The sequence below is a fragment of the Emys orbicularis genome, chromosome 2 (genome assembly GCF_028017835.1).
Source record: "Emys orbicularis isolate rEmyOrb1 chromosome 2, rEmyOrb1.hap1, whole genome shotgun sequence".
NCBI lineage: Eukaryota > Metazoa > Chordata > Testudines > Emydidae > Emys > Emys orbicularis.
In genome coordinates this window covers 82,662,126-82,676,937 of record NC_088684.1, presented here as the reverse complement: position 1 = coordinate 82,676,937, position 14,812 = coordinate 82,662,126, and the positions used below count along the sequence as shown (strand labels likewise).

General features: G+C 41.3%; 1 protein-coding gene across 1 annotated transcript in view; it reads left to right on the top strand.

Annotated features, from left to right (window-relative positions):
• The first annotated feature begins 1,620 nt into the window (after positions 1-1,620).
• The window catches only part of RBBP8 (RB binding protein 8, endonuclease), a 59,137-nt gene continuing 45,945 nt past the window's right edge, over positions 1,621-14,812 (top strand). Inside the window, exons 1-4 of the mRNA XM_065398407.1 lie at positions 1,621-1,683; positions 3,498-3,621; positions 5,241-5,469; positions 12,580-12,622. Of these exons, the coding sequence (XP_065254479.1) occupies positions 5,358-5,469; positions 12,580-12,622 (155 nt within the window). The 5' untranslated portion in view covers positions 1,621-1,683; positions 3,498-3,621; positions 5,241-5,357. The remainder of the gene's footprint in view (positions 1,684-3,497; positions 3,622-5,240; positions 5,470-12,579; positions 12,623-14,812) is intronic.

Here is a 14,812-nt window from a genome sequence, read left to right as displayed (position 1 = left end):
TAGCTCCTCAATAGAGGTTAATAAGTAGAACAGACTTCAGTAGAGTTCACAAAGAGAATCTGGCCCTACATGTTTATACCCTTATATAAAACATAAGAATGTACCTTTCCTGGGCTCTAGGCACTTCTGCTATACTAAACATAAATACAGCAGCCTCCCCAAAACCAGGAAGGAAAAGAAAAAATACTCTCCAACCACAGCTCTCAACCCTCATTATACAGATCCCAGCCCTCAATGCACCCTTCCCTCCCCCAAAGTCTGGGGAAAAGATGGATTTTGCACCATGACCTGATGAGAAACACATTAAGGCTCTAGTAGCCGAAGGGAATTCCAAAGCTTGGGGCCAATAAATTCCAAAGCTCGGGGGCTTTTATGTTGGATACCACCGGGGTGAATTTGTTCCCTTTTCAGGTAGGGCCTTTTCTCGTGGATTACATGTTTCAATTAAGGTTAGATTCCCAAACTGCACCCTCATTTCCCCACCGGGATGGATTTACACGTGCGGCACTCAGCGCTGTCATGAGCTAGGCGCTGGCTCCTGTTCTGCGGTTTCATGATGGTTCCCGCGCCGCCAGCTCCGTGATTCTTCTCTCGCTATATGGTGTTTTCCTTTAAGCCTGCGGGGCTGAAATGCAGAGCCCCTCACGTGGGGATCTCACAAACCCAGGGGGAAATCCAGAGCCCGCGTGGGGCGCTCTGGGACCCGGGGCTGGGAGCGGGAGCCGGCGTGGGGCGCTCTGGGGCTGGGAGCCGGAGCCGGCGTGGGGCGCTCTGGGGCTGGGAGCCGGGGCTGGCGTGGGGCGCTCTGGGACAGGGACCCGGAGCTGGGAGCCGGCGTGGGGCGCTCTGGGGCTGGGAGCCGGAGCCGGAGCCGGCGTGGGGCGCTCTGGGGCTGGGAGCCGGGGCGCTCTGGGACTGGGAGCCGGAGCCGGCGTGGGGCGCTCTGGGACAGGGACCCGGAGCTGGGAGCCGGCGTGGGGCGCTCTGGGGCTGGGAGCCGGAGCCGGCGTGGGGCGCTCTGGGACTGGGAGCCGGAGCCGGCGTGGGGCGCTCTGGGACTGGGAGCCGGGGCTGGCGTGGAGCGCTCTGGGACAGGGACCCGGAGCTGGGAGCCGGCGTGGGGCGCTCTGGGACTGGGAGCTGGGAGCCGGCGTGGGGCGCTCTGGGACTGGGAGCTGGAGCCGGCGTGGGGCGCTCTGGGACAGGGACCCGGAGCTGGGAGCCGGCGTGGGGCGCTCTGGGACAGGGAGCCGGAGCCGGTGTGGGGCGCTCTGGGACCCGGGACTTTATAACAAGTAGGTTGGGGGGAACATGAGCGGCGCCCTCCAGGCCGGTGCCAAGACCCCACCACTCATTTGCAGGCTATTGCACCCCATGATGACGGGCTGGGGGAAGGAAGTTCTGCTTTTTGCCCTACGGCTGCCTGCCCCGCGGCACGTGCGCACGCAAGGGACCACGCGCGCGCCACGCCGCTCCTCAGAGCATCACTAAATTATCACTCCCAAAAAGCCCCCTGGGCCAGCGATTCTCGCGAGAGTGCGAGGGCAGTCTCGCGAGAAGTCTCCGGCCAGGGGCAGCGCCTGAGGCGCCCGGCAGGGGGCGCAGAGCAGCGCTTTGCTCCGCCCGCGTTTCTCTTTCCCGCCGTGTGCGCCGAGTCGCCGGAGCCCAACCAGCCACCGCCAGGTAACCACCCCCGTCCCTCTCTGGTAGCGCGACCCGCGCGCAGCTCCCGGCACCGTGTCGCTGCTAGGGCGTCTCGCCCGCCCCGAGGCCGCCGCCGAGACCCGGGCGGGGCAGCCCTGCCGCGCGGCCAGCGGGCTCGGGGGAGACTCGCGGAGAGGCGGGGCCTGGGCGGCCCCTTCCCAGAAACAGCCCCTCTGTGCCGGCCCCCGAACAACCGCCCCCAGGTGCCACCCTGGGCTCCCCAGCCCCGCCCCACAAGAACACACTCTCCCCCAGCAGCCAGCTCAAAATACCTCCCTGGGGTCCCTGAATCAGCCCCAGCCGCTCGATACTGCCCCATGCCCACTGCTCGCACACCCTGCCCCGAAATGCCCCCCCCCCAGCTGTAACTCTGCAATCCTCCCTCCTCCCGCTCAGACCGTTGTTCTGCTAGTTTGTTACTGACAGTGACAGTCACTGTAAGGAAGTGAAGATGAAATTGGGCTGCAAATACAGCTGTCCCTTTTGGGCTCCTGTGAAATACCCACTTCTCTCAGCCTGGAGAAGAAGTGATGCATCCTCTCTCGGCAGCTTTGGTGGCTCTAAACTTGCGCGTGGCCTTAAAGCGGATGCACTCAGACTAAGGCTGTGTCTATTCCAGGGTTTTTCTGTAAAAATATCTACTTCTGGGAGTCCTTGTATAGGCAATTTTTTGTGTGGCTGCCTGCACTTTTAATAGTTGTCTGGAGTGTCAACAGTATCATGGTGTTATGAATGTTACTGGCTGCAAGAGCTTTTCTTAAGCTAGTGCACCCAAAGTTGGTAACAGCTAGAGAGCAGCACCAATACAGCTGAGTGAAGGAACTGTCCTGTTAATCTCAATGAAGTGTTAACACAGACACCTAGTTACAGTAATTAAATTGTCGATCTAGTACCTGCTACTGTTGATGAAAACATGTAAGAAGAGATGGACAGTATCTTACAAAATCCTGCGCAGTGTACTGGGAAAGACCTCTCATTTTGATGCCAAAATGGATAGTGTTTAGGGAAGAAAAAGCATTGGTATTATCCCAATTTGAGCTATAAAGCCAATGGGCTAGAGGAAAGGGTTGGAACCCAACCACATGCGAGGTCCAGGGAGCCAATTCTGCAAACACAGTGGGGCATCCAAGCCTACCCCAAGCAGCAGGCCTTTTCTTCTTTAGAGCAGTGGGTGGCATCAGGCAGCTTTCTCCTTCTGCTCCTCCCTCTGCTGGGAGGCAGTCATGCATTCATATACCTTCAGTTCAGTGTTTCAAGCTCTTTTTCAGAGCCATGAAGGCTGTTTTAGAATCAGTTCTTAATATCCAGACTCAGCTTTGTTCATTTTTATCATGTGCCCATTGTGCTTATGCAGCTGCCCAGTCTTGTCCAGGGATATTTCTGAACACTGACTGCTAGAGGCAGGAGAGTAAGCAGAGTATGCATGATCATGTGTTGAACATTTGCCATGAGTGGCATCTCGTTTTGGGGTCACAAAGCTGATGGAGCTTAGGACAATTCCACTACTTTTTTTCTTTTAATTTCAGCATTATGTACCACTGAAGATAAATTTTGTGGGAAACTTGTGCAGGAAAACCTTAGAGACAATCCCCAAAAGTGGAAGAAAATTCTAGAATCACATGCCCTCCAACTGAAAATGACAGACCCTAGATGTTCAAATCTAAGTCTGTAAGCAAGGGAGCATCTGATCTCCACTGTCCTGTCTGCTCATAGAGAGAGAGGTGATTTCTCAGGCAGCTCTATTTAAAAGCTAATGAAAACAAATGTCTAAAAGACATTCCTAATGTTATTAGGCAATGGGTTCCACAAAGAAGCATTGTATGATGGCTCAAAGTGACGCATTTCAGCTGTGAAGATGTATGGAGACCTCTATCACGACTTCAGTTGGTGACCAGTAGTTATCCCTAATTCCAAAAGGTAACTTGTTTTCTGTTGAGTTGTGTTGTGTTTAATATGAGAACCTTCGCTAACTTGAAACTTATAGCCAGTGCAATAAGTCACATAATTCAATCTCCAAGAGCCAGAGCAGATTCAAGCATATTTGGGGCTGTCTGATGTCTGTTTTATGTAAAGTGCACATTTTGAGCCTCCACACAGTCTCTTTTATATGTATTTATCCTCAAACACTGCTGTAAGATAAAGAAGTACTAATATCCCATTTTAGTGATGGGGAAGTGAGGCACAGAGAGGTTAAGTGGCTTGCCCAAAGTCATACAGGAAGTATGTGATAGAGGAAAGACTTGGAGCCAGGTATTCCTATTGTTTGTGAGAGAAGTTGCAGCCTCAATACATATGTTTAGGTAGCTCATGGACTTGTACGTTAGGAAGTACAGCTGCTTGGTTACTCCTAGGTCTTGCTGGGTATGAGGAGAAACTTTGCATTTTACCTCAGAAACTCAGGGAGCCCTTCCAACTGCAGGTCTTAAAAGTCAGTCTCCAGCATGCTCAGTCAGAATGGTTGTTTAAGAATAACTCAAAAGGGCTGGGGGATTATTCATGTACTTCTTTATTATTTGTACTACAGAACAATAATAACCAAGATCAGGACTGATTGTGGGTAGGTACTGTGCAAGCATATAAGAAGAAACAGTCCCTGACCCCAAAAGTTTACAATGTAAAGCGGCTGGGAGAGAGGAAAGATAATTAACCACAGTTTCACAACTGAGGGACAGATTGCATGGCTTTTCCAATGTCACACATCTGTGTCAGCACCAGGAATTAATCCAGTTCTGAGTTCCAATGCAGTGCCCTAACCACAGCACCTTGCTTCCTCTTAGATTACCTGAGGAGATCCTCTGCACTGTGGAACCCCTCATAAGGCAGCAGGAGTAGCAGTAGGTGGGGAATTTCCTTGCAGTGTGACTCCATCTGAGTCATATTGCTGGAGTCTGAGAGGAATCTGATTCAATGCAGATACACAGGACCCTGTGACTTTGATGGATCCCAAGATCCTCATGGATTTTGGGGGATCTACAAGTTCCGGGACCAATCTCCTATTCTTCTGTGATGAGACAATCCCGTTCCTGGTGGCAGCATTTAGAGGAAAACTACCAGGGGAACCTTAGTGTTCCTCTTCATCTGATTTCCTCCTTTAGGAATGAGCATTCTTGGCCTGTATCTAGAATTATATGCATAAAGAAATACACCCTGTGGGTTTTTTTTTACCCAGTTGGCCCCTTTTACAAAATTGTATTGAAGCATTTTCAAATTGTAAAATGTGTGAATCATAAGGTAATTTTGGTAATCAGGAATTAGATTAAAATGTTTTCAAACATGGAAAAAGTGAACGATCCTTAAAATCCGTTGTCTAATTTGAATTTGGTAGCTTTTTTTTTTTTTTAAATAACAGCTTTTATTATACAATAGTTTTTAGCTTTCGGCAAGATAATTAGAACTTAACAAGCTTTTAAGGTGAATCATTGTCATTAAATAAGCACAACTTGACAATGACAGGCAGTGGGCTTTGTATTTCATCCATGGCTGCAAGTCATACTCTGATACGTGCAAATGTAAATGTTGTCAATCTGTCATTACAGGCATGCAGCTGTCTTCAGAAACAAACTTCATAGCCATGTAATTTAAAACTAAAAAAGATAGAGTGAACAAGTACCATAGATAAGATAAGCGAAAAAAGTTACATTGGAAAAGACAAAATGAATGCTTCTGGAGGAAGTTGTGGAAGCCCTAGCTCTGCTGAATCTACTGGGGACATCTTCAAGGATCTGTGGTCCAAACTAAAAGAATGTCATGATAAAGAAGTACAAGGTAAATTATTCCAACTGATGCTGTATGTTGATGGAGTTTGATTTATATATGAACAGGATTATATGAAGGGGTTGCCTGCGATAGCAGGGGACTGGACTTGATGACCCAAAAGTCCCTTCCTGTGCTATGCTATCCTGTAAAATGGTAACTGTTAGTATGAAGAAACTTTGTTTACGGTTAGATTAGGAGGCTATTTGTAGCAGCTGTGCTTGTTTTTAGAAGTAAAAAAGTTAACTCTAAGGCTCCAATCTTGCAGGTGAGCCAGTACAAAACTTCTCTGACTACGATGGCTTGTGTTATGCAGGAGGTCAGATTGGATGATCACAATGGTCTCTTTTGGCTTTAAAATCTGAAAATTCTTGCAGGGTTGGAACCTAAGCAATCAAACTCAATAAATGAGCTCATAAATCTACCAAGTAAAGTTACTTAACCTGAACTGACAGTTACAGTTGCTTTGGAGGCACTTAGCGCTATTTTGCTAATAATGCTTCATAGTTGAAAGTCACTATTTTTAAAGGAAAAACAAGTTACCAAGCCCAATGTTTTTTTCCTCCTTTTTTTTATTTCCCTTCTTACCTCTTCAGATACATAAAACCAATGTACTGTGTATATATATATATATATATATATATATATATATATATATAACACTAGTAGTTCTGACGTGAGAAAATGCCAAGTGGTAATGCCTCTAGTTTTAAATATTCACAATGAAATTTATAATAGAAGCTATTTATTCTTGCATTATATTTTTCAGCCTTTGTGCTACTGGTTGTACCAAGATTATGGCTCGTAGAAGGCATTGTACATCTGTATTCTTGAGTATTGGGGAGAATTAAAAAACATCAAAAAACGAGAGGAATTATCACAGCATATAATTTTTATATTTTATCATATTTCTTTAAACGATTCACATGTGTGTGTTTTTTCTCTTTCTAAAAATATGTGGTCCAAACTTAAAACCTGGTCTCTCAAACCATTAATCACATGAATAGTTGTTAATGCATGGTTAGTTCTTTTGAACTGATTTAGAACAGCATTTGACTTGAACTTCAAAAAATGCATTGTTTTACATTAAAGATTATACAAATCACTTTGGAAGAGAAGCAGATGACTTATTAGGAATTAATGTAGGCCCCAGTCGTGCAATTAGATCCTTGTAGGCAGATGGTTCCACCTATGTGGAGTCTCACTGATTTCAAAACGCGTACAGGGATCTGTCTAAGGACTGATCCTGCAATCAGGCCTCCATAGTTTTCAAATATCTAATGGCCCAATCTTATAAGATGCAGCTGCCCTCATAACTCCCACTAATTTCAGTGGGATGTTTGATTCCACTCAGCAACTTGCAAGGTTGAACCTTGAGGGTTTGTGTACATGGTCAAAAACATTTGTTAATTTGTTGTTCGCTAAAAGGAAATTAATTTGACATTAATTAAAAGAAAAAGATTTACCAACCAATTGCATTCTGGTTACTTTAAAAAAAAAAAAAAAATCTTAGTTTGTATCCTGAGAGATAAAATAAGTTTATAGAATGTCCTGAAAAACTACAACATTGTGTTTATTTCTTAAAATATTGTCTTTACTCTGGTTGATTTGATTCAATCTTCAGCTGGGTTTCAGTAGTGGATGTGATGTCATCAGCAGATCATATGTTGGAGCATCAGAGTGGGATTTGGCAATCCATGGCATGTCTAAACATGAACCTGAAAAACAAAAAAACTAAGACTTATGGGTAGTGTTGAATGCCCCTTTCTGTAGTTATTTGGGACATTCAGTGCATATTTCTAAAGTTTGGGTTTTTTTTATACATTTGCATGTTCTTTTTAAAATGTGTATTGGGCGGGGCCAGGTAATTTTGCCACTAGGCAAACTTTTTCATGCCTAGCCCTTTGGTAGTGTGTCCCACAGTGTTGGGTAAAATTAGATCTTCCATGATAACATCAAAGACATGCCTGAAGGATAGTTAATTTTTTCAAAAGGTAGGGAGAAGAGAATATTTAAGACACATCAAACACAGACTTGCCTGGACTTTGCTTGTTTCTGAAGTCTATAAATAAGAATTAAAATTGATTCATGAGTTTCAAATCTAGATGTCAGCAAAAAATATATTACATATGGTTATGTTTAGGAGAAATGGAGTGTTTGCTCAAGAAGTGAAGTACTTTGTGTGTGCTTGTTCTGACTATCAGAGGACTGTTATTTCTGTTACAAATTCTGCTTTCTAGGGATTTGCAAATTAACATTAGTTATAACTCCTGACATTTTATAAAAGTTGTAATTTTTTTAGAATGCTTTAAATTGGTTATGTTGGATTTTTTTTTAGTACATTGGAGAAAAATATGTGTATGCACTCTCCATTGTGTGCTTTATCACACTAAATGAAAAACAGCTATTTTTTAACAAATGTAATTTTCCAGCTTCTGTACTTTCCATTTAGAGGATAAATGGAGGCTTTTTCATTTTTTTATCAGGACAATTTATTCGCCTTTGAAAAGCTGCTTCTCTGCTGACAAAATAGCTAGTCGTTTCTGCCACAAACTTCCTGTGTGACCTTGAGCAAAGCCTAATTATCAAACGGGCTGTGCACCTTTAGTTCCTATTGACTTCAGTGGAATTTGTGGTGCTCAGTACTTCTGAAAATCGGTCAATAAATCTGTGCCTCTGTTTCCCATTTGTGAAATGTTTATGGTAATTAATTCTTTCCTACTTCACACAGGATATTATCTAATACTAATATTTGTGAAGAGTCCAGATCCCTCTACAGATATTAGTACTTACATACTAATTACAAATTAGATACGTGATATGAATAGTCTCTAAGTAGGTGTAGGATTTGTCCCTCATCAACTTTGTATCTGAGCATAACCTTTAAAACTAAATCTGAAGCTGCATACTAGAGGAAACAAATATACCTGTAACACATTGAACAAACAGAAGGAGGTTTTTGTAGAACAATAAAATAAATAATCCAGTTCTTCCCCATTACACCCATAGAAAAACAGGAGACTGTGATAAAGAAGATGTGAGTCTTAGGACAGATAGGATCATGAAAAATAAAACACATTTTTGCATTGAAGGATCCCTATAGGAGATGTGAAAGTTGAAGACTATGGAAAAAGTAAATAAAATTATATTGAAATTGATATCTTCATGCTCATCATTACTGCATTATATCCTTACCTTCAGCATTAACTTATTCTCTCATCCATTCAGAGTAAATTTTCTGTTTCTTAGGTGCCTCATAAAAGATATTTTTGATATCTTTAGTAGTATTTTCAAAAATTTGTCTTGCAAAATTTAGCAACTTCAGTAGAATAATGAAAGATTATTAGAAATATAACTTTTAAAATTACATAGTAAAGTGATAAGTAATGAAACTGTAGAACTGGAATTAATTTGCAAACTGGACACCATCAGATTAGGCCTGAATAAAGACTGGGAGTGGTTGGGTCATTACAAAACCTAAACCTAATTGCCCCAATACTGATTTCCCTCTACTGTTACTCACACCTTCTTGTCAGCTGTCTGAAATGGGCACTCTCATTACCACTTCAAAAGTTATTTTTCCTCCCTTGGTATCCTGCTGTCAATTGAATTGTCTCGTTAGACTGACCTCACACTTGGTAAGTCAAATCACATCTTTTCCTGTATTTATACCTGCTCCTGTATTTTTCCACTCCATGCATCTGATGAAGTGGGTTCTAGCCCACGAAAGCTTATGCCCAAATACATTTGTTAATCTCTAAGGTGCCACAAGGACTCCTCGTTGTTTTTGCTGATACAGACTACCACGACTACCACTCTGAAACCTTTACACTGAATGTCTTCCATACGTCATTTTAAGATAACATAAGACACATGGAATTCTTCAAAAGGTTTTCAGCTATCACCTGTTTTCTCATGTGGAAGGGTAACTGTAATATATGAGAGAAAGCAAGAGAGAGGGCATTTACCACAATGATGAAGATTGTGGGCCACACTCCATTCTATTACATCCTGTTACTTAAAATGCTTGGCTTTTTAGGATAAGAAAAAGGTGCTATTAGGAAACTGTATGTATAATGGAATTTGGAACCTTTTCCCTATTAGGTCACTGTTTAAAGCACAATCCATGTTAGTAAAGATCAGAAATTGTCACCATATGACATATGTGGTCTCAGTACAATTGTTTCTGGACAGGCATCTGCATAATATAATTATAGCCCAATAAGCCAATTATAACCCAATCAGCCTCAGATGGAAGCCCCAGAACACACTAGTCCCATAAGAGAAAGAACTGCATTTCACATTCCAAGAACTTTAGTTCAAATACATTTGTTTGAATGTAAAACCGCATACATTTGAATGAACTACTATAACTTTTTTTCTGGTTTCTCTTAACTATTTCCATTTCATTTTTTTTCTCAGACAGTGGAGTTAGATGCCAAGCCATATGCTAATGCAATGTTAATACTGAAAACTTAAGTACACAGGTCAAGAAATTAAAATGCTGAAATTCCTATAGCTATGATAACCATTAAGGTATAAATAAGTCACAATCCTTAATGAAAAATATTACATATATGCATAATGTAGCCTAGTTACAAGTCTCATAACATTACATTTTAAATGTTGAATGTTGTGTATTTATATTAACCTAAATGTTGATTTAAAAAATAGATTTAAAACATATAAAGAGCTTTAATAAATATTCATCAAGTCACCTACATATTGCACACCTTAAAACAGTTAAAGCCTAACATCCCAGCAATAGATGCCCTGCACCAAATCGTCCACCTGCTTCGCAAGAAGGTATCTGGAAAGGAGAAACTAAGTGGTTGTGATTAAATTGAGGATTTTTTTCCACTTTAGACAAATATTTGGTTTGCTATATGTTGAATACTGGAAACATAAAACTTTTTTGGAAACACAAGCATAGTCCTATTAATTAGTTTGGTCAAAGCTTCCTGGTACCCTGAAAGACAAAAAGGAAGAGATTATGGGTAACGTTAGTAATTCTACACTCTCAGATAAATGTAACAAACTGGATTCCTGCCTTCTCATTGTAGTCATTTGACTTAAAAAAACCCTTTTAAGTAACCAGTTTAGTTCTTCCTGAATTCAGGTGAGAGGGGAGATAGTGTTACTTGTAGCATAGTACTTGGCCTTTTGAGCACTGCCTCTTCAGTTGGCGGCTCAGGTTGCCAATGTTACAATCTTAAATACTTTGCTGAACAGACTACCTGTTCATACAGGAGCCACATTGTTGTGCAGCCTCATTCCTTCCGATGGGTGTGGAGTAGGATTAAAGCACACTTTATAGGGGTTCTAATTGCCGATGTCTAATTGACTTTATGAATAGCAACCACTTTAAAAAATAAATAAATAAACCCTCTTTCTGTGCTGCGTGACAGAACATAAAGTCTCACAGGTGTTGAGTGCTTATGAGATAAGAGAAGTCTTTACCTATGTACCAAGAACTTTCTTTTGAAGTAGTCTCCATGCATTTTCTATCTCGTTGTTACCTCATCATCTTGTAACAGTCTATAGTGTGTATTCAGTGAATCTTTGTCTTGACTATTACTTTCCAAGTGGAAGCCTGAATACTGGAAGGTTTGCCAGAATAAAGACTAGCATATATGTCAGCAAGTAAACTTTCTTATTCAGCTATTCCAGGTGGGGGGGAAGGAAACTTCTCGACAATCCCAACCTCTACTTCTCCAAGCAAGGTCGCAGTTTTTATTTTTGTGTTTTTGTTATGTCGTTTTTATGTTATGTTATGTCGTTACTATGTCAACACTTTCTTAATAAGGATTTCATGAGATTATAACGTTAAAGAATATCCTTTTTTGTGAATGGCATGCTGGCACCGATATTTTTAGTTCAAACGTTTTTTAAAATCTGAATAAAACTGGTCAGTCTTTTTTTGGTAGTATGTTTGAAGAAGGCATTGGGTGGGGAGGAAATTTCCTTATTCATTGGCTTCACATGTTTTATTTTCCCATTCTTAATTTTCTTTGTCATGTACTTAGCATCTGATTATCCCCAACAGTTACATTTGGAGGGTCCCCTACATGTGTGAATCTTCCCTCTCCTACACAGAGTAGATGTCTCAGATCCTCTGCAGGACATGGATGACTGAATAGGAAAAGAGTGAGGAAGGCACAGAATGATGTGCATCATTCCTCAAATCATCTTAAAGAGGCTTTCTGGGAAGCTTCAGCCTGAAGAGTCCCCAGCAGCATGGCTCCATTATTGCTGGGAGAATAGTAGTAGCCCCAGAAGCGTGCCCTCCTTGTGGACTTAGGAACCTTAAGTGGTGGTCCCTTAACGTCGCTGCTTTGTGTGTATCCATGATTCTGTCCTTAATTACATGACCGGATACTGTAATATTTGAAAATTAATGTCAGAAATCTTTTCTACAACTTTATATATCCACTTAGTACTGTGTACTACTCCATGTCTGCAAAGTCCAAGAAATTGTTTATATGAATAATACACAATACCCCCTACTTTTACAGCATAATAGAGGTGAAGTATATTTTTTACAAAGGAGAAATTTCGATATTAACTTAAAAGGGAAGCAGGTGTTATTTATTAAGGATCCTGAGATAGCCAATAATGGGATCTTCATAGCTGTTCCTGAACTCAGCCAAGAACTAATTCAGATATCATGGCAAGGTCCAAGTAGGCCCTACCCCTCTTAGTCCAGGAGCCACTACTTTCCTCCTCCACTAGTTATGTTGCAGCATTTTTTTCTCTTTCACAGATTGCAGGCAAGCATATTTCCATAGAGATTGACACCAGGAAACACTCATGGAACCAAATGACTTTTGCATCAAATACACCTGAATAAATCACATCCCTCATGTGACTAAAACCCCCTGGAATGGAAAAATGGAAACTGAGGCCATTTCCAAAGTAGGGCTTTGCAAACAACAATGCTGCCTCCTATCCGATGGGCCAATTTTAGAATGAGTTATAAATTACCTGTGGACAAGAGAAAAGGGAGTGGTTAAATGTTATGAATGATTTTTAAAGCTTTCATAACTGAAAGGACAGTTCAGCTATGCAGTTGTTTTAAAATGAGTCAAAAGATAATCCGTGTTTTTTCTTTTCACTTTCCAGGATTACAATTGAAAATATCCAAACTGAAAAAGGAAAGGTGTTTGTAAGTACCTATTCATATGCCAGACAGATATAATTCCTAGGAGGAAAATTTTAATATAGTTAATAAACTGTAATTCTTACATGATGGGTTGAGGACTCGAGGCCTGATCCTGCAGAGACCCATGTGCATAACTTGACTCATATGAGTAGCAATGTTGAAGTCAGTAATATACATGTATAAACATTTGCAGGATCTATAACCTGAACTCCAGTTCTCCATTGCCTGCATGAGTGGTTGGTGATGCAGTCTTCTATGGTATTTCTAGGGTGCCCATCAAGGATGTTAATTCAAATATGAAAAAAAATAAGTAGGAAACCTTTTTTTAAGGTGAAGTCGCTTCTGTACATTATAAAGGAGCAGCAAGTGGCATAACCATATTTTAAAAAAATTTTAGCTTAGCAGTTTACCTTTAAATGCTGCCTCCCCTAAGCTGGGTCATAGTGATTTGTATAAAGAACTCCAGCCTGAAGTAGAGATGTAAATACTGTTTAAAAAGTTAACCGTTTAAACATTTAAAAATATGTTTAAATGGTTAAGCGGCTGGAGGCGATCTGCCAGTGCAGCTGGGGCCCCTCAGGCCGGGTGGCACAGCTGAGGGCTGTGCGGCCTGCCAGTGCGGGGCAACTGGGACCAGCTGGCTGGCTGGCCCGGGGTTAACAGTTAAGGCGGGTTAACCTGGAGGACTAATGCCTACCGGTTAACTAGTTAACCTTTTACATCCCTAGCCTGAAGGTTTATGCACTCCTGTGCTGTGCAAAATTTATTTTTTCCTCTTTTTTAACAATATTGAACATAGCTTATTAGACACATGAACTAAAAAATGTGTATTTTAACCTAGATAATAGAAGTAAACATAGTAAAATCCATGTACTGTGTTTACAAAATTAAAACAGCTTGTTTTTAGTTCTCACTCCAGATTCTATAATTCAGTTAAATGCCAAATCCTATGTTAATTCAACATTATGTTTGCAAATGTTAACGCCAGATTTCAGGAAAGGAAAAATGAAAATTTCAAGAACTTGACTGCATTATAAGTAGTGTATACTAATGTTTGCTATATGAAAAAATGTCTTTGATGTATTTTATAGTTTTCTTTCCATTTTTGGCGGGGGGGGGGAGGGACTTAATTGCATTAAACACACTAAAGAAGTTAAGTTATGCTATTCTAACCAGTAATCAAAATACTCCCTATGTGCAATATGGTCAAGATATACATTCTTTATTTTTAAATATGCAACCATAATACTCTTAACATAGTTTTCTGTATTCTGTTTCTTTGTGCTCTTCTAAAACAAATTATACCTTATGAATGTGTACTTATGTTAACTAGTTTTCCCATTGTTAATTTCAGCCACTGCATTTTTCCTAGTTATGCCATTTTGAATAAATAATTCCTCTCCTTCCTTTGTAGTTGCACCTTTCAAATACTTTTTAACAGATATGAGCCCTCCCCAACATTGTCCAAATATACTCTTTAGTATCTTTATTAGTCTTCCAGTTATGTATTTATTTGTACAATGATAACTCCCAGAGGTGTCATCTTTCTGGTGGCTCTTTTATGACTTCCTCTAATGTATGTATCATTATGGTAGTGAGGGTCTTGGAGATCAAGGCAGATTTCCACGGCAGCTGTGCACCAAAGCCCTATAGTATGGAATTATTACTTCCCTTTTCTGTGGTGTGAAATCTTTACATGTATATGTATATCTTTTGTGCTGTCCTATTGCATTGCGAAATCCTGCTTAACTTGCTGTCCACTTTCAGAACTACTACTTTTCAGGTATTTGCCATCTATTAAATTTGTTACTTGATTTGTATTTTCCCAGATTCATTAGCTTGCATTTTTCCAAATTAAATTAAGTTTGATTTTTGGCTATAGGCCCTTGTGCATTTTGTCTGTCCTCACTGGTGTTTGCAGTTCCTACAAAATTTTAGTGTTGTGTGCATATTCCGGCTAAACACACCCCACTTATATTCTCTAGTTGTCATTATCCTCATGCTGCCAAATGTCAGGCATTTCAGTTTTGTCACACATTCCCTTTTCTTAGCTGGGTTCTGGCACATCCATCGGAGCTGCTGTCCTATGTTTTGGCCACCTGGTGTCAATTTGGCACCTGCTGAGTAGTCATCTGCCTGCTGCCTCTCTTGCCATTCCCTCTGCTGGATCAGGACCTGAAAAGGGCAGCTAGG